This window comes from Rissa tridactyla, chromosome 19 (genome assembly GCF_028500815.1).
Source record: "Rissa tridactyla isolate bRisTri1 chromosome 19, bRisTri1.patW.cur.20221130, whole genome shotgun sequence".
Taxonomy (NCBI): domain Eukaryota; kingdom Metazoa; phylum Chordata; class Aves; order Charadriiformes; family Laridae; genus Rissa; species Rissa tridactyla.
In genome coordinates this window covers 5,993,222-6,019,740 of record NC_071484.1, presented here as the reverse complement: position 1 = coordinate 6,019,740, position 26,519 = coordinate 5,993,222, and the positions used below count along the sequence as shown (strand labels likewise).

Sequence of the window (26,519 nt, the reverse complement as noted above, 5' to 3'; positions counted from 1 at the left end):
CCCTCTGCCCTGGGGGGCAGGAGCCTCCTGCGCGAGCCCCATGCCCCCACCCCCGTCCCTGCTCCCACCTCGGCTGCAGTGGGGGGTGCAGCACCAGCAGCCCCTCGTCCCTGGGAGCAGGTTTATGCCAGGGTATCGCTCCCGTCCCTCCCGGCACGTGCTCATGGCTGATGTCACGTCTGTGGCACCCAGGTCAGGCCACCCTGCACCTCCCTTCAGCGAGGCCGGGTCCTGCCCGGCACACGGAACAGGCAGGAGGCTGCAGGGACACCCCGAAGCACACCCCCAGCCCCACAGCCCTCTTGCCCCGAGGCACTGGGGCCACCAGAGCCAGGCAGCCCAACCCTGCACCGTGCTGCCCAGAGAACAGCACCCCAGCCCCGAACCCGCAGACCCTCTCCCCGCGCAACTTCTCCCCAGAGAAGGAAGGGGACCCACCGTGCCGAGGTGCCGGGCTGCCGCTGCCCCGCTCCCCGCGCTGCCGCTGGCTCCGGGGAGGGAGCCCGGCCGGTGAGTCAGCACTGGGCCGGGGCTGCCAGAGCCCTGCGTCTCCTTTTGGCCCAGCTCCTGCACATACATTAACTCTCCCCACGGGGGGACATTGTTCAGACACGCACGAGCAGCTCCCGTCACCCCAGACCCCGCTGTCCCCCCGGCTGCCAGCGTTGGGCGGCCGGATGACCTGGGGACCTGCCCCACCGGGCGAGAGCGGGAGGACGGTGGACCTGGGGCACCGTCCGGTGATGGTGGGCCAGGAGAAGCGGGACCCTGGCTTAGCCGGCGCCCGGGTGCACGTGCAGACCTGCGCTCGCTGCTCTCTGCCCCGAGCCGATGCCGTCATGCAGGTCCTGCCCGGGCACCTCCCTGCCTGCGCAGCCTCGCGGCGGGGCTGGTCTGGGCGCCACCGAAGCCCCTTCCCCACCCTGCAGCGGGCGCCGAGGCTGGGCAGCAGCTGAGCGGCACTGGGCCGGCTGGGCTCGCTCCGGGCTAATTTTTCCCCTCAGCTGCTGTGGCAGGAGCCTGGGGCTGGGTTGGGGGGAGGCTGCGAGGAGCCTCCGGGCTGGGGGCTGCAGAGCAGCAAGGCCAACGTGTGGGGTGAAGGTGCGGATGAGGTGGCGGCTCAGTCCCGCTGCCGAGATGGGGGTAGCTACAGCCCTGCCCTGTCCCAGCCCAGGGAATGTCCCCAGAGGGGTCCCTGCAGAGCCCCCCAGGCTGGGAATATCCCTGCTGTCGTGCAGGGAAGGGTACAGCCACGGCCAGGCTGTGGCTCCCACAGCGTGTTCGATCCCATCCCAATACTCAGCGACCCCAGGAGGCAGCATCTGCCTGAAGCATCGGTCAGAAACGGGTCTCTCCCCGCACCCGAGGCTGTCGGGGATGGACTCTGGCCCCAGCAGTCCATCCTGCACGCTGCCTGGCTCCCCAGCCCGGAGCTCAGCTCCATCGCCTTTGCTCTGTGGTGACCCCCCCAACGCCCGAGGCTCTGCCCCTGCCGCAGACCTTGCTGCCACTGACCACACCACGGGTTTCATGCCCTGAGGGACCGAGCCCCCCCCCCCCGTTCCCTTCTCCCAGCAGAAATACCCTCAGCAGTGTCGGCCTCTTCCCGCAAAGCAGGAAAACCCTCCCTGCTCCCGCACAGACTTCCTGGTTCATCAAGAACCACGAAGCGCAGCCAGACGCCCGCCGCCACCGAGCCCCCTCCCCAGCCGGAGGCTGCTGCGGCCAAACTGACCCCTGGGACCCCCAGGACCCCATCCCTGTCGCAGGTCCCCGGCCACTAACGCCGAGGGAGGGGGCAATCCCGCCGGGGCGAGGGGCGAAGGGTTTGGCAGCCGAGTGTGGAAATGTGTTACGGGTGTCAGAGCCCACGAGCGGAAGCGGGGCCGTGGGGGGAGCCGAGTACCGGGAGAAGGGGCCAGACGAGGCAAATTCTCCAGGGGGCTCCGGCAGCTGCCGCCTGTGACACCCCCAGGGTACCAGCACGGCATGGCTTGCTTGCCGGGGCTGCCCAGGGGCTTGGGGTACCCGGAAGGTGCCGGGGCTTGGTGCACTGGGGGGCAAAGCGGGACACTGGGGGGGAGCTCAGTGCACCCGATGACAGTGGGGACCCGGTGCACCCCAGAACAGGGGGCGGGATACCGGGAGAGACAGGGTCTCGGTGCCCCCAGGGGATGCCAGGGGGCGACAGGTCTCGGTGCACCGGGGGCGGGGGGGGTGGGGTCGCGGGGTGGCGGGTCTCGGTGCAGCTGGGGGTGCCGATGCAGTGCGGGGGGTCCCGGCTCTCGATGCACCGGGGGGTCCCGGGGGGTGCCGGTTCTCGGTGCACCGGGGGGGTGCCGGGACGCGGGGCGCACTCACCGCGGGCGCTGCTCCCGGCGCGGAGGCGGCGGCGGCGGCGGGGCCCTCGTACATCGCTCCCGCGGCCCCGCCGATAACAAAAAGCCGCTCCCCGGGCAGGTGCGGAGCGGGACCGGGCATGCCGGGACCTGTAGTCCGGCCCCACCGCCTCCCGGGGCTCCCCCCCGGCCCTCCCCGCCCCGGGGGGGATGCAGCTTTTTGGGGGACCCCCTGGTACAGGTGTCCTCTGGCTCCCTTTCCCCCTCAAAAAGCCGGCGGTGCCCCCCAGCAGCCACGTTGCGGTAGAACTGGGGGTCTTGGGGTGTGCATTCCTCCCCCGGCAAGGGGACCCCAGGGTGGGCGAGGGACATATCCCTGCCCATGGCCCCGGGAGGTGCCGGGTCCCCCGGCCGTGCCTTGGGCACGGCCGGGGGACCCGGCACCTCCCGGGGCCGATGCTTCAGGGCCCGGAGCACACAGGGCTGGAGCCCCACATCCACTCAGGCAGGGATGCTTGGGGTACGGCAAAGTGCTGGCAGCTCTGTTGGGGTCCCTGGGGACAGGGGTGAGAGGGAACAGGAGCTTCTCTGAGTCACCTTTAGGGACCCACAGGTCCACAGCGGAGCCCTGCACCTATGGAGACGTAAATCTGGGTGCATAAACGCTCTCCCACCCCGCACGGCGTGCCCGAATTGCCTGCCCCCTCCCCTGCTGCGCAGGGGGCTTATTCCCATTGCCTGTCCCTATTCTGGCAGCCGTTGCAGCAGGCAGCGGGGATGCCTGGGCCCCTAGCCTCATCCCGTGAGCCACCAAGCCTCCCCCCCCCGACCCCGTTGCCCTCCGGAAGCCGTGCCGGCGCTGCCCGGAAAGCAGCTGTTGTTTTGTTCGTCCCCCGGTCCTGGCACGGGCTGAGGCAGGAAGCATGGCCGCATCTCCGCCGCAGCGGGGCTTGGCCGCGGTCACGGCGCTGAGCTCAGCGCAGGATGTTTCCCACCGGAGTGCTGGAGCCAGCCCCGCTTCCCAGCCCCGCTCCTGCTGCTTTTGTCCACGGCTCGCTCCCGCCCCAGCCCAGGCTGCTATGGGGACCGACCACGGCACGCCACGATGGATGCGTAAACCTTCACGTCCTGCCGCGCTCTGCAGCAGTCTGGGGTCCGTGGGTGGTGGGCACCCACCTCCCCGTCCCCCCTGGCTGGGAGCAGCAGTGGAGCTGAGCAAACACACGAGGATGAAGGGGTCGATGCTGACAGAGGGCAGGAAGGGCTGCGACTTTGTCCCCATCTCCCCGCGCTGGCAGCAGCCGTGTCGGGCTGATTAGCGTCTTGCCAGTGGCTGCACAGGACAAGCCGTGTCACAGCAGGCAGAGCTCAGAGCGGGGGGTCGGGGACGATGTCCTGGCTCTCCAGCTGCCTCACCGAATGGATGCAGCAATCGCAGCACCCCGAGCCCCCGGTGCAGTGACACATCGCTGTGTGACCCAACTCCCTCTCCAGGTCCCCCACCTCTGCCCTGGGAGCCCCCGCGCCCCCGGCCGTCCCCCGCAGGATGGATGCACAGGGCAGAGGTACAAACTCACCAGGGACAGGAATGGGGGTGTCCTGGGGCCACCCATGTTCCACCCTTTCATCCCCTGGCGCGTACACCCCAGCAGCAAACCCCACAGCCCTGCGCCTGCAGCACGGAGCCGCTGCCGGCCATCTCCTGCCTCCAGGCTCAGCCTGCGCCCTGGAAAAGCCTGGGGCAGCCAGCAGTGTCTGTCCCTGTCCCCAACCCCGTACCAAGGAGGCCAGGGAGCAGATGGGCAGCCCTGAAGTTGGTGGGTAACTTTGTGAACAGACACTTCCCACCTCCCAGCACGATCCCTGCCCGGCGCCGCTTCCCCATCGCCCTCCCCAGGCGCAGCTGCCAGAGCCGGCATTTCAGCTGAGAATATTTCCTCCTGCCATCTGCTCCCGCCACGAAGCCGGGCTGTGGAAGGAGGCGGCCAGGTTTGCCTGAGTAAATCACTTTTTTAACCCGGCCTCTCGCAGCTCCACGCAGGCTTCGCTCCATCAATCAGCGGGGCTCGCTCCCGACCGGCGCATTTATCCTCCAGAGCTCGTTAAAAGTCAGCTCTGCACAGCAGCAGAGAGGAGACGCTGGCGATGCCGCCTAACAAACAAACATCTTAATTACTGGGAGTTTTTACCTCCTGACAGAGCAGACAGACACCCGGACGGGGCCGGCACGCTAAGGACCTGGCACGGCGAGGGAAGAGCTGGCCACCCGAGCCCTGGGCCGGGCACAGCGGGTGCAGAGTACGGGAAGGAGCTCAGCCAAGGCCACCCAGCCCCGGGGGACTGGCCCGAGGAGGGCGACAGCCACCTTCACCCCGGCTGCCCCACGGGGACTCACTGACCCTCCCCAGCTGACAGAAGAACAGGCTCAGGGCAACGCGGGGCTGGGGGGGGTTATTTTATTCTTTGCTTTGGTCTATACAAAAACAACTTACAGAAATAATAAAATCTTCCATTCCTGAACCACGCTCCAGTAACTATCCATCCCTTTGCGGTGGAACACGTTAAACCACCATCAGATCTAGAGCCTCTTTAAAAAAATGTGTTAGATAAGGGAGGAGGGGACGGAAACACACCACTCACCAAAAAGAAGGGAAACGGGTTAAAATGTGCAACAGAGATCGGTACAAGGACACGGTTCCTAATGCTGGAGTCACTCCTCTATGGGTACTGGTAGGATAGGCAGGTACACAAAGTCAGCTCCCCAACGGCTGATCGGAAAGAATTAAACCGCAGACATCCCGATGGCTATAACGAAGGTCCTGGGACACGGCACCCTTCGGTTTCAACAAACTCTGGATTGGCCTGATTAAGTTCGAGTTCGCAGAAAGCAAAGGGTTTTCCCGTGTTAGATTCCTTTCCTAGAACACTAACACGCAGAACAAGTAGTGGGGAAGTTAGAAAGCACAAACTTAAAGACGGCGACAGCCGTTGGCACCATATTAAAAATAAAAAAGAAATATATATTCATAGAAAAGACTATTTTGCCAATGAAAAGTTGCTAACGGTGCAGGATTTGTGTGTTTTAAAGCTTCAGAAACAGTATCTTGGATGCTGGATGCGGCAGTAGGTGCTCGAAGCAGTCCCAGGAGGAAGGACCTTCTCCACAGACCCACAGCGAAGAAAAAAAAAAAAAAATAAATCGAAAAATAAAACCTCTCGTGGGAATGGAAAAGTTTGTCTTCTCAGGCACTTCTGTCTCCCAAGTCCTTCTTGCGAATGCTCAGCTCTGGGGCCACCCTCTTCTGTACGGAGAAAACACCTGCGCGCGGCAGGAGAGAGCTCCCGTTACTCGACCGAGGGGCGTCTGGAGGAGACCAGAGCCCAGGGTGCCCAGAGACTGTGGGGCGATGGGGATACCGACCCACGGCGGCACCGGGGACCCCGCGGCACGGCAGGTGCCAGCAGCCAGCCCTGCCCCCCTGGCCACCCGTCCCGCTCCAGGGCCGAGCACACCCTCCCTAAGCGCCCGCACCCCGGGCAGACGCCGCAGAGTACCTGGTGCGGGGGCTGCGGGGCGGGTTAGGCGAGCATGTGGTCAGCGAAGGGCGCTCGGACGCCGTCGCTGTAGGCGTCCATGGGGTAGTCCCCGTCCATGTCCATGTGCATGTCAATGGGGTCCAGCGGGATGTCACCCGAGTACATGGGGCGGTAGCCGGGGTCCAGTTCTGCAGGGAAGGGACGCGGCAACCTCAGCTGCTGCTGGTGAGAATTCTCCAGCCCTCAGCCACCCTCCTGGTCCCCCCATTCGGGGCAGCGTGTGGCACGTGGTGCTGCAAAGGACACAAGGGCCACCCGCCTGCCCCAAGGCTCTGGGCCAGCCCAGGCGCGCAGGGGAGCGGCTGGACGTGCTCCCCGGGGAGCGGAGCATCCCGCCGAGCATCCCCGGGCGGGCACTTTGCTGGCAGCCACCCAAGAAAGGTTTTAAAACCAGCCTGGTTCGGTGAGAGGAGGCAACTGCCCCACCAGAGCACAGCCCCTGGGGGACCCCGCAGGAAGAGCCGGCGCCGCACTCACCATCTGAGTAGGGCTCGTTGATGGGGATCATGCTCTGCGCCTGGGAAAGAAGGGGACACAGCTGAAGAGGGGATCCGTGCTCACGTGTGCACGATGCTCTGTGGGTTCGTGGTGCCCAGCCCCATCCCGGGCAGTGGGTACCGCGACCCAGGGCTGCGGGAGAGCTGGGGCCACAGCCCGCCCACCCCCTGCCTCCCCCCATTTGCCGAGCTCTGCTCAGAGGCAGCAGCGGCAGCTTTTGGAGGCAGGATGGGGCCATGCCAAGAGGCCCCGGTTTCGCCCAGAAAAAGGGCTCATCCCCAGGCCCAGCGGGATGCTCACCGCCTCCCAGGCTGCCGGGTCGTGCTTGAAGAGGGAGTTGGTGAGCTCCACGGAGACACGCTTCCTGTAGTCGGGGTTCTTGTCCTCTGAGATTCGGAAGAGCACGGCGGCTGCGTAGGTGGCTGCAGGGGAAGGGCAGCAGCCTCAGCTCCCGGTGCCGCGCAGCACCGAAGCCCCAGACCGGCTGCAGCTGGGGCGATGCCAGGTGGCAGAGAGCCCCCGGCACAGGGCCCGGCACGGCGGCGCTCACCCGTCCCCTCGTTCCTGGAGTGCAGCAGCTCCATCAGCGGAGCCGAGGCCCCCTCGGCATCAATGGCATCTGCTGCCTCCTTGTCCTGGGCCAGCTCGCACAGGACACCAGCCGCGACACGCTGGATGTTCTCCACCGGCGAGTAGAGGAGCTGTCAGGAGAGATTAGCGGCAACGTGAAGCAGGCAGCGAGGAGCTGTCGTGCTCCTGATGCGGTCTGACACGCGCAGGTGCCACCAGCCGAGCGCTGTGGCTCCCTGGCCCCGCCACCGCGGGGCTGTGCCAGGCGGAAGGTGGCAGAGCAGAGCCCCCATGTCCCCCCAGCCCCTGACCTGCACGAAGAGAGGGATGGTGTTGAGGCGGAAGATCTCCATGCGGTTCATGGGGTCCCTGGCCAGGATGTGCAGTGCCCCCGTGCAGCCCTCCACGATCTCCTCCATCTTTACTCCGTCCTGCCAGGGGACAAGTGCTCAGCCGGGGCCCTGGAGCAGCTGGCACGTCCCAACGCCAGGGCACGACCACCCCGAGTGCGGGCACAGGCTACCCACCAGGGACAGGTCCGTTTTTGGGGTGCCAGGCTGCGCCAGGAGCAGCGGGACACCCCGGCAGACCCTGCCGCGGGGACTCACCGTGTAGGGCTGCTGCGTGCCGGCTGCTACATGCCGCTGGGCGTCCTGGTGAGCCTTGACCAGCAGCTGGACCAGGCGGGGGATGACGGCGGCCTCCTGGAGCGGGGCATGGTTGGCCGGGCACAGGGCCAGGTTGCGAATCAAGCCTATGGTAGCCTGGAGGAGAGAAAGGGGGGAGGGAGAGGTTCGTCTCGACCGTGCATCAGAGCAGCGTGTGGTCCCCACGGGCCCCACCAGCCGGGCCCCCATCCCCCTCCGTGGTGCAGGCTGACTTCGGCTTCCTCCCCCACCGGATCCGGCCCCCTCCCCGTGGGGGAGCCCAGGGCGAGTATCGATTCCAGCCGAGCAGCCGGCAGGAGCCGTTTCCTCCATTAGCTGCCATCAAGGACGCAGCCCAGCGGGAGCAGGGCTGCAGTGGCAGCAGCCCACCGTCGCTCTGTGCACGGCATCAGATGCAGACCCCCTCGGCAGCGCGTCCCACCACGGGCCAGCAGCCACGGACTCGCTTGAGCCCAGCGCCACTGGTTTCCTCCAGCCCCCAACATCCCCCCGACCCCTTACCTTGACCAGTGGCCACTGGTTGGGCTGGTTGAGGAGCTTGACGATAGCGGGGATGCCGTAGTTGAGCCGCACCGAGTTCTGTGCCATCTCAGCCTCGGGGTGCCGGCTGGTGAGGTGCCGCAGAGCGCAGACGGCTGGCTCGGTGATGTCCTCCTTGTCGCCCGCCCGCAGGATGGTGTGGATCAGGGCCTCCACCCCGTTCGACTGCGTCACCAGGGTCTTGTTCTTGCTGTTGTTGCAGGTCAGGTTGGAGAGGGTGCCGGTGGCACAGGTCAGCACGTTCACGTCGTCGGAGCTCAGCTGGTTCACCAGGATCTTGAGGACACCGTCCAGGCCCTCCTGCGGGAGCGGGGACGGGAGGTCGGGTCAGCCCCCCCGCAGCCGGATCTGGGCTGCAGCCCCGCGCCCATCCCCTGTGTCTCTCACCCAGGCACAGGGAGCCAGAGCTGCTCCCCCAGACGGGACGGACACAGCCCCCTCCCGCAAGGACGGCTCCTGCCATCACAGAGAGGATCCAGCCCCAGCCGTGCTCTTCCTCCCAGCTCGGGCACCCTCTCCCGAGACCCAGGTCTGTACGGCTGCCCTCACTGGAGCTCGTACACCCCTTGCTGCGGCTCCCGGCCCCCCATGACCTCCCTTGTCAGCATTTGTGCCTCCCACACTGAGCCTTTCCCCGTCCCCCTGCAGCCAGAGCCGCTTCTCCGCGATGCCGGCACGGCATGAGCAACAGCCGCTCTGGACATGTGCAGCTTTACTTAAGAGTTTAATGTCTCCGGCAGCTTTTCTCTGCTGGGAAGTGCAAACAATGCGCCTGCCAGCGCTCCCCGGGCGGTCCTGGGGTGACCCACGTCCCAGCCATGCTGGCAGGCAGCCAGCAGCGGGGCAGGAAGGAGTTAAAAGCGCCACGGCCACGTCCCCCCTCAGTCCGCAGAGCCCAGGATGGTTACACGCCAGCCCAAATAGTTTCCACGCTGCATCAGGCGCTAATCTGCACGGAGAGACGGCCCCCGCAGATGGGGAACGCGTCAGGAGGCAGCGAAGGGCTGGGGAGAGCAACCCCGGAGCAGAACTCGGGGTCACCCTCGCACCGGCGGCCACTCGGCCCCACGGGCACAACCGCCCCGACAGCAGCTCTGGTGGCAGCTCCCGCGCTGGGAAGGAGCCGAGCGAGCGGCCAGCGCCAGGGGCTCCCGGAGGTGATGTCCCGGCAATGCCCTGCTGAGCGCCTGAGCAACTGCCGGTGGCCTCGGTCCCTCGCTGGGGACACGGCAGGAGCGCTGGCAGCCGGCTGGCATGGGAAGGGCTGTGGGCTGTGAGCAGCCTCCCGCGACGCCAGGCAAACCCCTGCTGCAGCGGGGCTCGGGCACAGCTGGGCATCCCCTGGCTCTGCCAGGCACACAGGCTGCCACAGCTCACAGGGGCTGGAAATGGCACCAGGACGTGGCTTTGGGTTCAGGCTGGCACAAGCAGAGAGCGAGGGGCGGCCCGGCAGCCGCGAAGGAGAAGCCTCCGAAATGCTGCGTCGAAGCACAACGCGGGGTCCCGCAGACTCACCTGTTTGGTAGCCACATCAGAGAGGTTTCGCAGGGTCCAGAGGCAGTTCTGGACCAGCCTGGGGCTGGAGCTGGTCAGGTGCTTGCCCAAGGCCTGCATGCCACCTGCCAGGGAAGGAGACATCAGCCCATCTGTAGATGCCCAGAGCTGCCCCAGCAGAGAGGAGAAGGGACAGTGGATCCACACGGCGAGCGCGGGCTGGGCATCACCCAGTCGATGGCTCCACACACGAGGCAGCCTCACGGCTTAGTGCAGGCTAAACGCGGGGGGGGAACCGTGCTCTGGACACCCAGAACTGTGTCAAGTTCTGGGCTCCCGGGTTCAAGAAGGACAGGGAACCGCTGGAGAGGGGACAGCAACGGGCTACCGAGATGCTGAGGGGACTGGAACACCTCTCTGATGGAGAAAGGCTGAGGGATTTGGGTCTCTTCAGGCTGGAAAAAAGGCGACTGAGGGGGGATCTTATCAACGCTGATAAATACTTCAAGGGGGGGTGTCAGGAGGATGGGGCCAGGCTCTTCTCAGTGGTGCCCGGGGACAGGACAAGGGGTAACGGGCACAAACTTGCCCCTGGGAAGTTCCGTCTCAACAGGAGGAGGAACTTCTTTGCTGTGAGGGTGGCAGAGCCCTGGCACAGGCTGCCCAGAGAGGTGGGGGAGTCTCCGTCTCTGGAGACATTCCAACCCCGCCTGGCCGCGTTCCTGTGCCACCTGCTCTGGGTGACCCTGCTCTGGCCGGGGGTTGGACTGGGTGGTCTCCAGAGGGCCCTTCCAGCCCTGGCCAGTCCGGGATTCTGTGAAGACAGATCCCAGCCGGCCGGGGCAGATCCTGCCCATGCACAGTGCCAGGAAAGCACCCCAGCAGCCTTTTGCGCAAAAAAAACCAGGCCACACACAGGTGATTTCACCTGGTGTACAAAGCATCTGCCCCAGCTGCACCACCCCGACACCACCACCCTCCTCCCGTCTGTACCCAGCTCTGCCCCCCGGCCCCTCTTACCAGCCTCGACGATGGCCGGCTTGTTGCTGGGACACACCGACAGCACCTTGAGCACCCGGCTCGTGGTCCAGAGCAGCTTCTCGTAGTTGTAGCTGCGCATGATCTGCACCAGGGCCTGGGGGCCTCCGTTGGCCAAAATAATCAGCTGCAAGACAGAAGGGGCAGGGTCGGGGTGAGCGGCAGCTCTGGGCTGCTGGGACCACCGCTCCGGTCGTGCCAGGACACAAGTCAGGCAGGAGGTCCAGCCCGTGGCACGCAGCAGTGCTTGCGGTCGCCCCACCGGGGCCGTGCGCTGCCACCGCCCCCCCCAGCCCTGCGCACCGGGGTCCCTTGCCCCGCGCCCAGCCAGCGTCGCAGCCGGTGCAGGGACCGAACCCCTGCGCGAGGCCGGGACAACTCGTGCGTAGGAGGAGAGGAGAAGCCAAAGAACAAAGACAGAGGCATTGCCCGGAGCAGCGGGGGGAGAAACCCAGCGGAGCCGATCTACCGGCCAGACTGGGACAGTCGGCGCTTTCGGGGATGCTCCACCTTGCGAGAGGTTGGACACGGCAGCATTGCAGACAGCACGAGTGCCCCGCTGCCGGCTGCGGCCAGGGGGGGCACGGGGGCCGAGACGGTGGGAGCTGCCAGCCGTGCCCCCCAGGTGGCCATCTGCTGGGCAACCGGCCACCTCCCTCCCGCCCGCCCTCCGTGGGGCAGGCCAGGCTCCCCGCGCCCACCTTGCTCTCCTGGTTCCCGTAGGCGAGGAGCTGAAGGCAGTCGGTGGTGATAGCCAGGAACTTGGGGTTGTTCTTGTTCAGCAGGGGAACCATCTTCTGCAGGCCGTCGGCCAGGCGCACAGCCATCTTGGCCCCTTCCTGGTAGAGCAGCAGGTTGTGCAGGGTGGTGATGGCGTAGAAGAGGACGGACTCGACCGGCGAGCTGCAGGCAGGCGGCGCAGAGCCACGTCAGTGCTCTCCAGGCTGCCGGCGCAGCCCGCGGGGCGGCCCCCAGCCCCGACTCCCACCCAGCGCCCTGCAGCAGGACCCTGTGCGAGGCCACCATGCTGCATGGCCCCGGGGAAGGGACACCTCCTCCTCGGGGCAGAGCAGAGACTGAGCCCCGTCTCCACGGACAAGGCGGCGTTGGGGGCCGCTCCCCTCCTCCTGCCCCCACACAGTCTCCAAAGGCAGCAAACCCCTGGGGCTTTCGCAGGCTGAAAGGTTCATGGTCTCCCATTCCCTTGTTTTGGCGTGCGCAAGAGGATCTGCACCTGGGGGGGTCAGCACGAGCCCTCCCCTCCTCTGCCCCCAGCCCAAGCCCAAGCCTGGCCGCCAGGGAGGGACCGCTCGTCTCTGCCGTCCTCTCGGCACCCTCCGCCAGTGCCCTCGTACCTCAGCATCCTGACGAGGGCCGGGATGCCGCCGGACTTGAAGATGGAGAGCAGGCCCTCGCGGTGGTGCGAGAGGTTGTGCAGGATGCTGGTGGTGCAGCGGGCCGTGTCCAGGTCGCTGGTGCTCTGCATGGTGCGCACCACGGCCGCCACGATCTGGGGCGACTGCATCAGGGCGCGGCGCGACGCCTCCTTCTTGGAGAGCTGGTTGACGATCATGGCCGCTTTGCTGACAACCACCTCGGGGGGGGCAAGAGAGAGAAGCCGGCGGGTGGGAGGGGGTCCCGCTGCTGCCCATCACGGCAGGGGCAGGAGGGATCCCACTCTGCCGGGAAAGAGCTGGTCCATGGCTGCCACGCATCATGCCGGGCAGGGTGGCGCTGGAGCCAGCACAGCAGCGCTATTTTCAACAATCCTTATCCGTGGTGCTCCAGGGGCTGCTCCTGGAGCCACAGCCTGGGGCCATGGTCCTGGAGCCACGGCCGGATCCGTGGAGCACAGGGCAGGGACAGGGCAGGGGGGGCTGGAGCACCCAGAGCCGGCAAGAAGCGCTCGGTGCCTGTGCAAGGCTGGGGCAGGAGAGCCGTGTCCCAGCAGCCAGGACAGGCTTGAGGAGACGCGGGGGGACAGAGGTGGGCTCAGTCGTGTGGCAGGGCAGAGGCAACCGCAGTGCTTTGCCAAGAGGAAGGCGCCGGATGGCGGCCACCGAGGCCCGTGAGGGTGAGAGCCCGGCTGTGCTGCCCAGGAAAGCACGTCCCGCAAGCCCAGCAGCTGAAAGCCCAGAGACACGCGCAGGCAAACCACGCTTCCTTACCGGGTCCTCATCGTTGAGCAGCTTGGTGAGCTCCGGGATGGCGCGGGTGGCCAGCTCGGCGTCGTCCTGGTAGTTGATGAGGTGCACGATGGCCGATTTCAGCATCTGCGAGGGCTCTGCCAGGCGCTGCACGTTGGTCTGCTGGCCCTCCAGCTGGGTGGTGATGAGCAGGGAGCGATCCTCCACCGTCTCGGGGTACATGGCAGCCCGGACGCGCTGGGCCCTGGTCATGGCCAGCTGAGCCTCCATGTCCGCTGCAGGGATAGACGGGGAGGCAGCCTTAGGCTCAGGCTCTCTCCGAGGAGCGCTCCCAGCCCCTGCTTTCCAATTTCAATTAGCTGAGCAAGAGCTTAGAGCAACGCCACCAGCAACGTCAGCAGCGTTGGACGCTCAGCGCGCTCTGCAAGGAGCCGGCGCTTCAAAGTGTAAACAGATACGGCAGCACAGAGATAAGACAACACTCAATTAGGCAGCGTGATTAGGCAGTTGTCACACAAGGCCCATTGATTAAAAAATAAAGATATTTGCAACCGGGGACCAGCTGGCTCTAGGGATTAGGAGAAAGGCACGGAGGCCTTCCCTGTCGAGGATGCCGGGACAAGCGCGACCCGAGGGGGGGAGATGCTGCAGCAGCCACCCGCGGTCCCCACCTCTGTGGCGCAGGGACCGCTCGGGAGGGCTCGTCCCTCTCCTCGGGGCTCTGCCTCCCCTGGGGAGCCAGCGATTAAACCTTCCAGGGCTGAAGGGGAAGCCACAGGGGCAGGCGGAGCAAACCAGGGCTCTTTTAAGGGACAAAGCCGGGGGAAGCATCTCCTTTGGCTTTGGGGGCTGCGTCTCTGCTTCGCCCTCGCAGCAGCGGGAGAAGACGGGCCAGCCGGCGGGGCTTTACGGCACATGCTGGCAGCTCTGCCAGCCGCGATGGGACAGGTTTCCCGAGCAGGCAGACAGGCAGCGAGGCAGACGGCCGATCCGTGGGCCGGGATCAGCTGTTCCTATCCCGAGCCAACCCGCCGGCGCGCTGGGGTGTGTGCACAGCTCAGCACTGGTGCGGGCTGGCGGCATGCCGCCCCTACGCAAGAGCCTCTCATGCGGCAAAGGAGGACAGGAGGGAGCATATTTTAGGCAGCAACAGCTCCCGGGGTGTGGAAAGGCAGCGTGGAGGAGTGCCCAGAAGCAGCACGGCTCATGGGGGAGGCGGAGGAAGGCAGGAACCGAGCAGCTGAGCTCGCAGACGCGCCCGGCCCCGCAGCCCCTACCTTGCGCTTGGCTCTGGCCCTGGCTCCCTCCCTGGCAGTAACTGGTGGTGGTCGTCTTCTTGATGGTGTACTGCTTCCCGTAGACCTCGTCATCGTCCCCGAGGCACTTGCTGCTGACGGAGGGCACCTGGGTGTTGACGCCGGAGTGGATGCCCGAGTCGTAGGTGTAGGTTTGCTGCCACTCCGTCACCTTGATGGGCTGCTCCATCATGTTCATCACCTCCATGGCTGCTCTGCTGGGCAGGGAGGGGAGAAGTTACGCCTCCTCTAGCAGAGCCCCAGCACCCTCCTGTCCCGAGAAGCACGGCAGACCCCGGCGCGGCAGCCGGCCCCTGTGCAGCCCACGAGCAGAGCGAGCAGATCCCTATCTGCCCTCCTCCCCCACGCCAGATGAAAGGCGGCACCGGGCTGAGGAACCCACAGCTCAGCACTTTGCTGCTCCTGTTCAGACATGAACCCCGGCTGCAACCGGCGCAGACCACGCGCGGCTGGATGAGCCGTCAGCCAGCGCCTGCCACGCAACGCCGCGGCTCACCGTCTCGCCAGCAAAGGTGGGAGCAGGCGCGGGGGGGGACCCCACAGCCAGACCCCCCACCCCCAGTCCAGGCTCCCCCGGCTGCCCACGGGCTTTTTAAAGACCAGTTTGCAGAGACAGGACCTGGCAGAGAGCTGGGGACAGCAACAAGGCTGGAGCTCCAAGAATAAAATGAACCTTTTTAGAAGCTCTCTAGGACACTCCTAAAGCACCTAAAAATAACCACACAGAGCCACCGGCTCGGCTCTCCTGTGGGTGCTCAGCACCGCAAGCGCCCGCGGCACGGGGCTGGGCGCTCCCCACGCTGTGCCAAGCCCCACGCCGTGGCTGCGCGGTGCTGGGACAGGGTGGCCCAGCACATCCCAAAACTCAGGACAAACCAGGCAAGGTTGCTTTCGAGCAGGGCTGGGTTTCCCTCCTCTTTAATTTGGGGACGCAGGAGGATGGCTCAGGGATTAACCCCTGAGCTCATCGGGGCAGGCGGATGCTGCAGGGCTGTGAATCACCAGCCCCACATCCAGCCCCCCCCCGGCATGGCCAGGAGGGGAGGAACGGAGGCAGGCAGGGAGGGATGGAGACAGCACCCAGCCATGCCTGCCGCCATCGCCCCGCTGCCCGGGACCCGCCGGCATCTCTGCCCCTTCCTCCAGCTGCGCAGGGTGGGGATGAGTCAGAGTTTCAGAGGCGATAAGAGGTGACGGAGCAGCTGCCGCCCGGCATAGCTGGGCGCAGCAGCAACCGCGCTTCCAAACAGAGGGGTAATTACCACCTCCCCCGGCACTGATTCATGCAGCAAGCTGGACCAGGGCGGCCGCACGCCCCTGGCTCCGCTCCAGCGGCCGGCGCAGCTTGGGGCTCGCAGGGACCAGCCCGGCTGGTGCGGCAGCCCGGGGCCCCGGCACCCTCCTCCGGGGAAGCAAGGGACGAGCCCCCCGCCAGCCCCCCACCACACCGGCGGCTGAGTCAGGGCGTCGGGTGGTGGCCGAGGACGCGGCTTGCGCAGGGCGGCCTGGCAGGGCACGGCGCGCACGGGCTTGGCGCGGCTCGCCCCAGCGCTGCCGGCTGTTCCCAAGGAGCGGCCGAGCCCTCGCGAGCGGCACAGGCCGGCGCTCACAGGGAAAAATCCCAGCCCGTGCACAAAGACTCATTCTTGCGGAGCAGCGGCTGGGTGGGAGGCAGGAGCCCCGCTCCCATCCGGATGCATCCTGCATCCCACCGTCTCCATCCCCCCCACTCAGCCACCTTCCCGGAGCCACTGCAGGGCGCTGCTCCCGTCAATTCAATATTTTTTGAGCTGTCAAGCAGCAATCTGCAGACTGAGTGCTGCTCCGGCTTTAATGGGTTGTGCATAATGCATGTTTATGAGGCAGCAAGAGAGGGACCCACTAATGGAGGCCAGCGGGGGCAGATCGTTCCCACGGCAGGGCGCGGGTGGGAGCTGGGGGTGCCGTTTGGCGTGGCAGGGCGGCGTATGACGCACGGCACCGCTCTCCACCCCGCGCCGGAGCAGGGATCGGCCAGGAGACTCCCCATGCCAAGCCGGGAGTGCCACGGTGCCGCACACCCCGGTGCGCGTGTTCATGAGCTGTAGCATTGGTGTTTGGGAAAGCAAGTCCTCCCTGCTGGGTCACCCTGGCCAGGGTGGCAAAGCCTCCAAATTGGGTCAGGAAGCCCGAGAAAAGCAATGCCAAACCACGCCGAGGAAGCGTGGCGGGCAGGAGAGCGCCCTGTCAGCACACATCCCAGCCAGGAGCTGGCAGAGCCCTGGCAGTGGGGCTGTGGCCGGAGGGACAACCAGCACCCAGGCAAGGATGGAAGGGGCAGGAAAGCTCCCTGCACCATGGAGGGGGTGTAAGGACCCGAGCACCCCCGGCAGCAGCGGGCTGGGGGTGGCAGAAGGGGGTGCTGCCACCTGTGCCATCGGCAGACAGGTACTGGCCGCTCCACAATTTATGGGCATTTGACAGGCACTTAATTTTTCAAACCTCCGTGAGTTCAGCTCCAACACCGGCAGCTTCTTACAGAGCCCTGCATTATGCATGAGCCACCCCCCCACCACCGCCCGCTCCGTCTGCACCGCCGGCACCCCAGGGACATCAAAAGCCAGCAAAGCTCCTCAGAGCCCAGCCACAAGCTCAGGCGAAGGGCCCACAGACACGCTGCGAGCGGGTCCAAGCTAACGAGCACTGTGCGGGACTGAGCACGGCCCCCTGCAGCAGGGGGAGAGGGGCCACCGGGGATGGGAGTTACACGGCTCAGGGGACCCTCCCTCCCCAGAAGAGCCCACAGGCACCTCCTTAAACACAGCACCCATCCTTCCCCTGGAGCATCGCCCTGCCAGCAGCCCCCCCGGGGGTTTGCTCACCGCTGCAGGCAGCCAGCGGCACCCGAGGTGACGGGGCCAGTGGAGCAAGTGTCAGACGCTCCAGCAGCGAGCAGTGACATTTTCTGAACCCTGTGTCAAGTGTCCTCTGCTCATCATTCAGCGAGAGCCAGACGCCCGACACAAGCTTCTCCCCCGTCCTCCACAGCTGGGCTCCGTCCTCGGGTGTCCCCCCTCCTCCGCACACGGGCCGTCTCCCGGCCCCGGGATGCTGGTTTCACTGGGGGTCACTGGTGACGCTTTTGGCGGCGAGTGGCTGCAGTGGGGCAGGACCCCCACCAGTGGCCAAGGGGGGGGGGGGTCAGCCATAAGAATGGGGGATGCTTGGGGGGGGGGCTCAAGCCCCCCCCCAGACCTGTCGGTGGGACAATTGCTGCTGAGCCCGGCCCTTATCTCCCTCCCACCGGGCTGTTATTAACCGTAGCACAGCAATGGCAGAGCGGCACCGCTGAGCACCCCCTGCCTGCACAGAGCCAGCACCTCAGGGAAACAGGGCTCACTCCCGGGAACAGCGAGGAAACCCCCCGGGAAACAGTGGGGGACCCCACAGAGGGGACGGCAGGTTTGTGGGAACACCACGACGGGGAACAGGCTGAGCCGCACGGGGGGCTTCAGCTCCCCCACCCAGCCAGCACAGGGCAGAGCGAGGAGAAGGTTAATCCCTCTCCCACCACTTCCCGCAGGCAGGAATGCCGGGGAAGGCAGAGGAAGCTCCTGCGGCTGTAAGGCACCGGCTACGGCTCATCCGCCCCCAGAGCCATTTGATCAGCGTCCAGGCGGCATCTCAACCCCCACACCCCGAGACACCGTCTGCGGAGGAAGTCTCCGGCAAACACACAGCCCTGGGCCTGACCAGCCCTTCCCTCCGGCTGCTGGGAGAAGCCTTCGGCCTCACACAGGCAGGACGCGGCTGGCAGAGCCCAGTGCCCCCACTAACCTACGGCTGAGCCGCCCAGAACAGCGGCAGGGAAGCCAGGAACGCTGCTGCGTGCAAAAAAAAAAAAAAAAAAGTTATTTCTCAGGGCAGCAGCGGTCCCTGGGGTGAGCAGCTGACACTCCCGAAAGAGAGGGACAAGAGCAGCCAGGGGTCACGGAGCACCCCCACATCCCAAGTCCCCACCGGGGGCTGCACAGGAGCAGGCAGCAGGACCGGGGGAGCTGGGGGGTGCGAGGGGCAGCCTGAGCAGCGCGGGATGTCTCCCAGGGGCTGCCATTGCCCCGTCCTCGCGCGCAGCCTTCCCAGACGGGAGCAGAGCGTGACGGGGCTGGGGGTGCCCCCGCTCCGCAGCCGCACCGCGCGAGGGGGCGAGCTCGGCTGCGGGAAGCGCGGGAGCGAGCGCAATTACAGTCGCTCGGGCTTTGAAGAAAAGGAAAGAGGCAGTTAAGGCAATTCAACAAATGCAATGCAAGAAAAGACTCTATTTTAGAAGCACTTAAGCCACACACAAGTCCATCTTCAGTCCTCCCTATTAGCGACCGCTCCCGGATTAGCGACCGCTCACTCACGGAGGATGGGGCGGGGGGGGCACCCTCGACAGCCGCAGCTCCAGAGCCCCCCTGGGGGCAACGGCACCCGGGGCTCGGTGCACCGGGAGGGCTGCACCCCGAGGTCCCCACCACCTGCAAGCCCCAGAGGCAGCCAGAAGCGACACCGTGGCATTGCCAACTAACGAAGCCGGGGCAGCAGCTAACGAAGCTCCCGCAGACGCTGCGACAGACCCAACGCTGTACAAAAGCTTCAATGGTTTTGAAGAGGATCCCTCGCAGGAACGCGCAGCAGGAGGAGGCAGAGAAAGGAGCTTTTCAAGACCTCACCAGCATCAATGGGAAGCGTTAGAGTCAGAGCCCGGCTACCAGGAGCCCTTTCAATGGGGCTTTACAGTGAAGATAAGTGGAAGAATTCAAAGGGGAGCGAGAGCAGCTTGAAGTTTAATGAGGAAGAGACCGGCGACCGGCTTGCTTCTCGTTAGAAAACGGGCCGTAACGACGCAAGGCTGCCCTGGTGCTACACACAAAGGAGCCGATGGCCTTTGTTTGTCAGTGCTCGCATGTCTGGAGCGTTCCCGGCCACCCCACCAGCTCCGACAACTTCAGGTCACTTGGGGAGGACATCAAGGGGTGCAAGAGCCGTTCTTCACACTTGGGTTCCTCATTAGAGGAAGCTCTAAAACCCTATTTATTTTTCAGCTGCTCCTGACGAGGTTAAGTTTGAGCTGCCGAAGCCCCACGCAAAGCCCCGGCTCCTGCTCCTCAGGGGCTGCTACATCCCCCCCGGACCACGCTCCCGGCAGAGCCGGCTCCGGCAGCGCAGCATCTCTGCCATGACCCGCTCTGCTCGGCTGATGCTCTCCATCAAAGCAGAACACGTTCCCCGAGCCTCTGGAAGCGCCTTGCCTTCACCCGAATTAACAGCTACTGACAGCTCCAGCACACGCCAAGTCCGGGCTGCAATATTTTGGCATTTCACATCACAAAACGACAAGGTATTATCCATCAAGTGCTCTCCCATTGCGAGAGCACGTGAGATGGCGGGCATGACACCCGCCTCCCGCAGCTCACTGTGGGGCAGCCGAGCCCTCACATGGGGCACCACAGCCCTGGGAGCCACCAGGCACCTGGGGCTCGAGCAAGAGCTGTGCCAAAGCACCGCCCGCTGCTCCCTGGCTCCCCCGGGAGCCCCGCTGCCCACGCCGTGCCCTGCCGCAGCCCCGGCTCGCTCAGCGTTCTCTCCCTGCCCCATGTGCATGGCACTGCTGGGCACCAGCACGGATCCGCCAGCCTTGATTTGGGGTCAGGTCCCCCTCCGACAGCTCCTGTGCCATGCCTGGCCAGCTCTGCCCACGTGGGGCGAGCCCCACGGCAGGACCCCAGGGACATTCACGCTCCGAAGTCCCATCGTGGGGGTCCGTGGTAGCACATCTCCCCTCCCCGCGTCCCCGCTCGCTGGCACAGACACCACCATCCACGGAGACACTGGGACCAGGAGGACCCACACAGGCACATCCCCTCCTCAACTAAAGTTTGCTGATCTCCTTAGAAACACTGCTGGGAAAGATGGGAACTCGCCACTTGTCCACGGAAAGGAGAACTGGCACGGTGCAATTAATCACAATAACTCCATCTGGATAAGACAAAAAAAAATGATTATTTTGTTTTAAAGAGCAGAAAGAACAAGTTGTCCTTTAAGAACATAATTGCAGGATTTAAATTTAGGCTTTGAGGCTTGCAGGCTGCTCCCAGCTCCAGTCACGGTGTCCAGAAACACAGGATCTTGCCACCCGGCCCTGATGCAGCGGGGAGGGACGCAGAGCTGCTGAGCCCCGGCTTAATTTCTCCATCCAGTTGCATTACATCTGTAAAGTTCAGACGCTTCACAAGAAATTATCACCAACACCCGTCAGCACCCGGCCTGTCGGAGCAAGTTAATGATTTGTCACCGGGGCTCTGCCCGAGCGTCACAGCGATTACGGCAGGGCTCCTCACAGCAGCCAAAGGTCTCTCCCCCACCAGCGAAGCACACGCACTTCATCCACCGCCCACCCCCAAAAGGCATGCGGGACCGCGGCGCACCCCACGCCACGGGGTCCGTGCCACACTCCAGCCCCGGAGTGGGTTCCTCGGGGTGGGGGGCATGGCTGCTCACCCACCTTCACCTGCTCCCACGGGTCGGCTCACCCAGGCGTGGGATGTTTGGAAAACACCGATCATTCCGCCTCCGCCCAGCTGCCAGCTCTGGCTCCTGCTCGGGGTCTCAGATGGAGCCCGAGGACTCGCTCGGCGCCATGGAGCACAGATGCCACAGGGCTGCCCTGCGAGCCCCCCCATGAGGCTCCTGACCCATTTGCAAAGCCATTTCGTAGCCAAGCCAAGCGACCAAGGCATATTGAAATGCCTCCGAGGCTATCAGCAGCCCCAACAAAACCCATCAGGGATGGCATATTTAGAAAGGTATTTCATATTTTCTGCCTAATTAGAAACATCTTCATCTCCCAGCGCAGCTGTTGACAAGCCGTGCAGCATTCCCACTCCAGAGGCGGGAGTGGGCAAGGAGCTCTGCCCATGGAGGCACCTGCACAGCTCCAAAGCCAACCCGGTTTAAGCACAGATGTGGTTTTTAGCTGCTTAGGTCAAGTTTTAAGACTTCTTTGGAGCGGGAGTACCTGCACCTTCACTGTCCTCCACCAAACCCCGTCCGTGGGGAAGGAGGGTAAAGCCAACCCTCCCGAAGCAGGGAACGCTGCAGGGATTCAATGCAGTGATTCAAGGCACCGCTGCAGCCCCGGCATCCGCCCGAGCTGCCGTCCCAGCTGCTTCCACCCACACAGACCCACCTGGGACACCCCATGGTCTCATGGGACCCAGAGCCACCACCCGCTTGCTGGCTCTGGGTGACACTGGGTGCCCCGCACACCCTGTGGTGGGGCCCGTCCAGGTGGGAAAGCGCCACCCGAAATCAAGGTAAAAGCTGAATTCCAAGGTAGACTCGCAGAGTTTTAATAGAAATTAAAATTTCTTTTAAACTTGTGTTAATTAGAAGCCAGTCTAATTTAAGCCTTCAAGACTAGCACAAGCCTCAGTGCAGATGCTGCAATTAAAGTCTTGCAGGTTCGCTGCAAAGAGCCTCGGCTCCCCCAGCCTGCAGAGCTCCGCGCCCGAAGGCTCTGCCATCTGCGAGCGGCGGCAGCGCCGTCTCAAACCCCGGAGATCTGGAAGCGCGATAAAAAGCCAAATCCCATCAAGCGCTCCCACACCAAACCACAGCCTTGAAGGGAAGCCATCGTCACAGGCACCGGCCTCCGCTGAAAGGGCCGTGCAGCTGCACCACAGTCGCCCACCCCAGCTGCTAGAGCTGATTAAGGACTTCAGGTGGGGAAAACAAAGGGGAGAGTTAATGGGATTAGGACAGCACTGAATGTTACACAGACATACAGCACCAGGACCAGAGGAGAAATTCTCTGAGGTCCCCGGCCACAGCCAAGCTACGAGCCACACGCACACTAGGAGGTGGCCGAGGCTCCGGGCACGGTGCAGGGAACCCTTGCATGCCCAGCCCCAGCAGACCCCCCGCCAGCCACCCGGCTCGGCCCCGCCAGGGATGCACACGCTTCCTGGAGCCGGCGAGGACACACCACGACACCCAGACAATAGACCGTAAACGCCATTGTCTGGAAGCGAGGGCCCTGCCGCGGCTGCCCCACCTTCCCCCAGCGCCCCACAAGCCCCCTGAGCAGTGAGGACCCACGTCTCCCCCAGCACCCACCCAGGAGCCAGCCCTGGCGGGTAAAAAAACCCCTCTGCCACCGACGCCAGGAGCTCTGTGCGTTCCCATCCTAATCGCCAACTTGTTTAGGCCAAATTAGCAGCAAAATGGGTTTTTCATGGCACTTTATGGAAATCCTCCAAAGTGATGAATGATTACAGGCTTCAGATAGGCAAAGACTGTTTCAGTGGTCACCCCGCACCCTTCTAGACGACTCTTGATAAAACACCAACAAGGACACAGAAACGGACCTAAAATCCCCCCAGCCCCGTTACCGGACAGCATGGCTGAGCGCCTGCCCCACCCCCACGAGAGGGGGGCCGGGAGCAGACCCCGCGGGCACCGCACCCACCCTGGATGCGGATGAGAGCCCTGAGCGAACGCCCCCGGCACTGCTCCAGCCCCAGCCCCGTGGCAGTTGGCAGGGAGACACTGCGCCCCCGGCTCCCTGTCAGCCCGATGGCAGACGGACACGGCACCGCCGGGTGTCAGGGCTGGCAAGTGGCACCAGCACCAAAACCAGGGTGATGTGGGCGGGAGCAGGAGGCGCAGCAACTGCGGGGGCCAGATCCAGCTGGGTCACGGGGTGGCCCCGGCCCCCACCACCCTTCCGGCACAGCGAAGCCGACCGGGAACATCGTCCCAGACAGGGGGCTCACCCGACCACCCCGATGGCATCGCGGGAAAGCCAGGGCGCAGGAACACCGCTGCCCGGCAAGAGCGGGCGCAGGCTGCTGCTTTCACACCCGTGCGGGTACAACGGTGGCACGGGTCACCCGGGGCTGTCCCCAGCAGGTGGCCGTGCCCTCCCGGCCAGTGCTCACGCTCCTCTCCCAGCACAAACATCTCTCCAAGTTGCTCATACGACAGCCTACGTTTCCCTTCTCCGGGCAACTCCCAGCAACGTTTCAACCTTATCCTTTCATCTGTGCTGCAAACCTGATTAATTAAGCTAATCACTCAGCTAACGCAATTAGAGCGCTCCCTCTCTCCTCTCCAAACACCAGACAAGACGAGAGCCGAGTTTCACTCCCCCCACGTTTCCCTGTGCGGATCTCCGCTGTCAGACGGGAGCCCCCCCGCGAGCGAAGCCCACCGCTCCTCCAGCCCACGGCGGGGGTATCGGGGTGATGCCAGGTCCTCCTCTCGCGATCGCTCCCGGCCCCCCCGCCAAGCCCCGGGAAGCCACCCGGCAAACCCGGCTGGAGCCGGGGGGCAGCGCCGAGGGGCCTCGACAGCGGCGTGTGGCCACCAGGTGTGACTCAGGACTCGCCGGCCGTGGCACCCAGCAGCCACGGGTTACGTCAGAGCCCCAGGGCCACCTGGGCGAGCAGCGTGCCAAGGCCTCGCCCGCAGCCCCGCCGCCGCCTCGCCCGATGAGCCGCCACCCCGAGCGCGCCCGGGCGGTGCCGGGGACGGGGACGCCGCCGCCGCCTCGCACCGGGCCGCGGCGCCGCAACTTCCAAACTCGCTCCTGCGGCAGCGGGCGGGGAGCGGGGGCCGGGACAAGCCGACCGCCCGCGGGGAGCGGCCGCGGGGACCCGCCCGACCGGATCCGCGCAGGCTGGGCTCGGCCCCGACCGCCGCGGGACGCGCCGGGGCTCCGGGACTGCACACGGTTCCGCCACCCGCAGGGAGCCCCGGGGCGGCGGCGGCACCGAGCCGGGACGCCTGGTGCTGCCCGGCCCGGACACCCCGGTTCCTCCCAGCCCCGAGCGCGGCCGCTCCCCAACCCCGCCCGGCCCAGGCGTCCCCCAACCCGGGGACGCCCGTCCCCGCTCCGTCCGCCCCGTTCCCCCCAAGCCCTGTCCGGTCCCGGCCCGTCCCCGCTGACCTGCCGGCGGCTCCCGGGCGCGGGCTCTGCCGCCCGCCCCGCTCCTGCCCGAACAAAAGGCGAGCAGCGCCCCGCGCGCCGCCCCGCCCCCGCCCCGCCTTGGCCCGCCCCCCCCGCCGAGCCGCCGCATCGCTATTGGGCCGTCGCCACGTCCGTCAAACCCGCGGCGCGCCGGCCACCGCCCCCGCCGGACGTGTTTATCCGCGCCCCATTGGCGGGGGCGAGGCTGCCCCGCCCTCCGCCGGCTGGCGATTGGGCAGCAAGGAGGGGTGGGCGGGGCGCGGCGGAGGGCGGGGAAGGGCGCGGCCGGGAGGGGGGGGACTACCTGGGTGACGTCACGGGGCGGGGTGGGGCGGGGCCGGGGACCCTCCCCTGGGCAGGGGGCGGGGCCAGGGCGTACCGGAGCGGGGCGGGGGCAGCGCCGGGGGTCCGTGGGGTGCGGGGACCCCCGAGGGCTCTCGGGGTGCCGGGACCCCGCGGGGGCGGGGGGTACGGGCAGCCCCCCGAGGGAGCTCGGGCCCCCCATGGCCTCGCCCCTGCGTGTCCCCCTCCCCGCACACCGCCGGCCTCGCCCGACGGCTGCAGACCCCCCGGTCCCGCAGGGGCTGCGGCGCTGCTCCGGCCAGCCGCCGGGCAGGGGGAGCCGGGGGGCAGCGGAGAGCCGGGCAGCGGGCGGGGGCTCCGGGCTGCCCCCTTTTCCCCGCCCCGCCGCCCCCCGGTGGTCCTCCCCACCCCGGCGCGGCCGGGACGAGATTACAGCTCCCGAGCAGCCGCGCCGTGGGCCCTCCCTGCCTCCTGCACCACCCACGGTGTTTGCATCCATGGGTGCCCGGGCATGGAGCCGAGAGTGTGGCCCTGGAGCATCACCCGGCCCCGGGAAGGGGCTCCACACTGCCCCGGTGGGGAAACTGAGGCAGGAGGAGCCGCTGGGGAAGGGCTCGGGCGGCTGCCGGCAGCCGGCCTCACCCCCGGCCGGACTGGTCCAGCGGGTACTGCAGCTGCATCCCGGCTCATCCGCTCCCCACCGGCTCCAGGCGAAGCCTCCGTCACCCAGCCCCTGCGTCACCAAGGAAGGCCCAATGCCAGAGCACGTCCCAGCTCATGGTGGGGATCCCCAGACCTCCTGCTCCCCGGATTTGGGGATGGGGGTGAGGGGGACACATCCTGCACCCCCCCACCATCAGAGTCCTCGGCCACGTCTGGCTGCTGGCGCTGACTCAGTCGGGAAATCACAGCTCGGGAGGGAGGCGAGAGACGGAGCTTCGAACGCCCCTGCAAGGAAACGGGATTTCATGGTTGTGCGCAGAGCGGGGGATCCAAAGCACAGCGAGAGCCCTCCAGCACGAGGAGGAAAGTGGCACACGGCATGGCATGGCACAGCATGGCACGGCACAGCACAGGGCAGCCGATGACAGCCAAAAGCCTCATTTATGTTCCTTCTTGGTCAAGGTCAGAGGAGTCAGGGAAGCGCATGGAGTTACACCACGGAGTCCTGCAGATTCCCCCTGGCATCCCACCCCCATATCCCTGCTCATGTCCCTGCACCCCACCTCTGCACCCCCAGCACCTCCCAACAGCCTGGCTCTGCTGGCCCTGCAGGCTGCGGGGGCCAGTGGCCATGCTCACAGCCCTGGCCACTGCTGGGGTCACACCGCCACTCGCCGAGCGGCTGCTGCTGCCCGGTGCTGCCAGGAGCGTTGGACGCAGCCCGCATCTGCGGTGGGAGCAGGGAGGGGACCGGGGGGACCTGGCCCGGGGCTGCAAAGGGCTTGTCCCGGCTCTGGCAGAGAAGGCGCAGGGAGCCGTGTGCCCCAACGTGAGTTTGGGGCTGGCGAGGGGACGCCGTGCCCAGGTGCACGTCAGAGCAGGGCGGAGGCCCCGTGGGCCCTGTGCCACCCGCGCCCGGCTTGTTGGGAAGATAAACAAGCCTTTGCCCCCCCAGGGCCGTGATGCCAGCGCGCTGGGCTGAGTGATTCCCGCTGATCCGGGCGCGAGTGCCGCCGGCCGCGCCCTGCCAGGCTCCCGAGGGTGGCTGTGACCCATTGGTGACAAACCCCATTCCTCCCAGGGGACAGGACAGCCCTGCCCCACGCAGGGGCACAACGGGCTGCCCCTGCCACCAGCGCTGCCCCCACTTCAGCTCTGCCCTCAGCCCCGAGCCCTGCCCAGGGGTCGGGGGGCTCAGCCCCGTCCCCCAGCCCGGTGCCAGCCCCACGCAGGGAGGGCAGCGCTGGGAAAGCCCTGGTAACTGGGAGCTGCCGGGCAGGGCAGGGTGGGGTGCTGGCAGGCTCCCCACCGCCCCCTTCCTTCCCTTCCCTCCCCCGGGGTGAACGCGGTGA

The 26,519-nt window shown here is 66.0% G+C and overlaps 1 protein-coding gene across 1 annotated transcript; it reads right to left on the bottom strand.

The window, feature by feature from the left end:
• Positions 1 to 4,785: 4,785 nt before the first annotated feature.
• JUP (junction plakoglobin) lies at positions 4,786 to 24,260 on the bottom strand. The gene is made up of 15 exons (XM_054224642.1): positions 24,181 to 24,260; positions 14,169 to 14,401; positions 12,913 to 13,166; positions 12,100 to 12,338; positions 11,446 to 11,647; positions 10,727 to 10,871; positions 9,728 to 9,831; positions 8,174 to 8,512; positions 7,613 to 7,768; positions 7,316 to 7,435; positions 6,985 to 7,135; positions 6,735 to 6,856; positions 6,414 to 6,453; positions 5,895 to 6,064; positions 4,786 to 5,658 (listed from the first exon to the last, which is right to left on the bottom strand). Exons 2-14 carry the CDS (start codon positions 14,392 to 14,394, stop codon positions 5,919 to 5,921), a joined length of 2,244 nt encoding a protein of 747 aa, XP_054080617.1. The 5' UTR covers positions 14,395 to 14,401; positions 24,181 to 24,260; the 3' UTR covers positions 4,786 to 5,658; positions 5,895 to 5,918.
• Between the last annotated feature and the right edge of the window lie 2,259 nt (positions 24,261 to 26,519).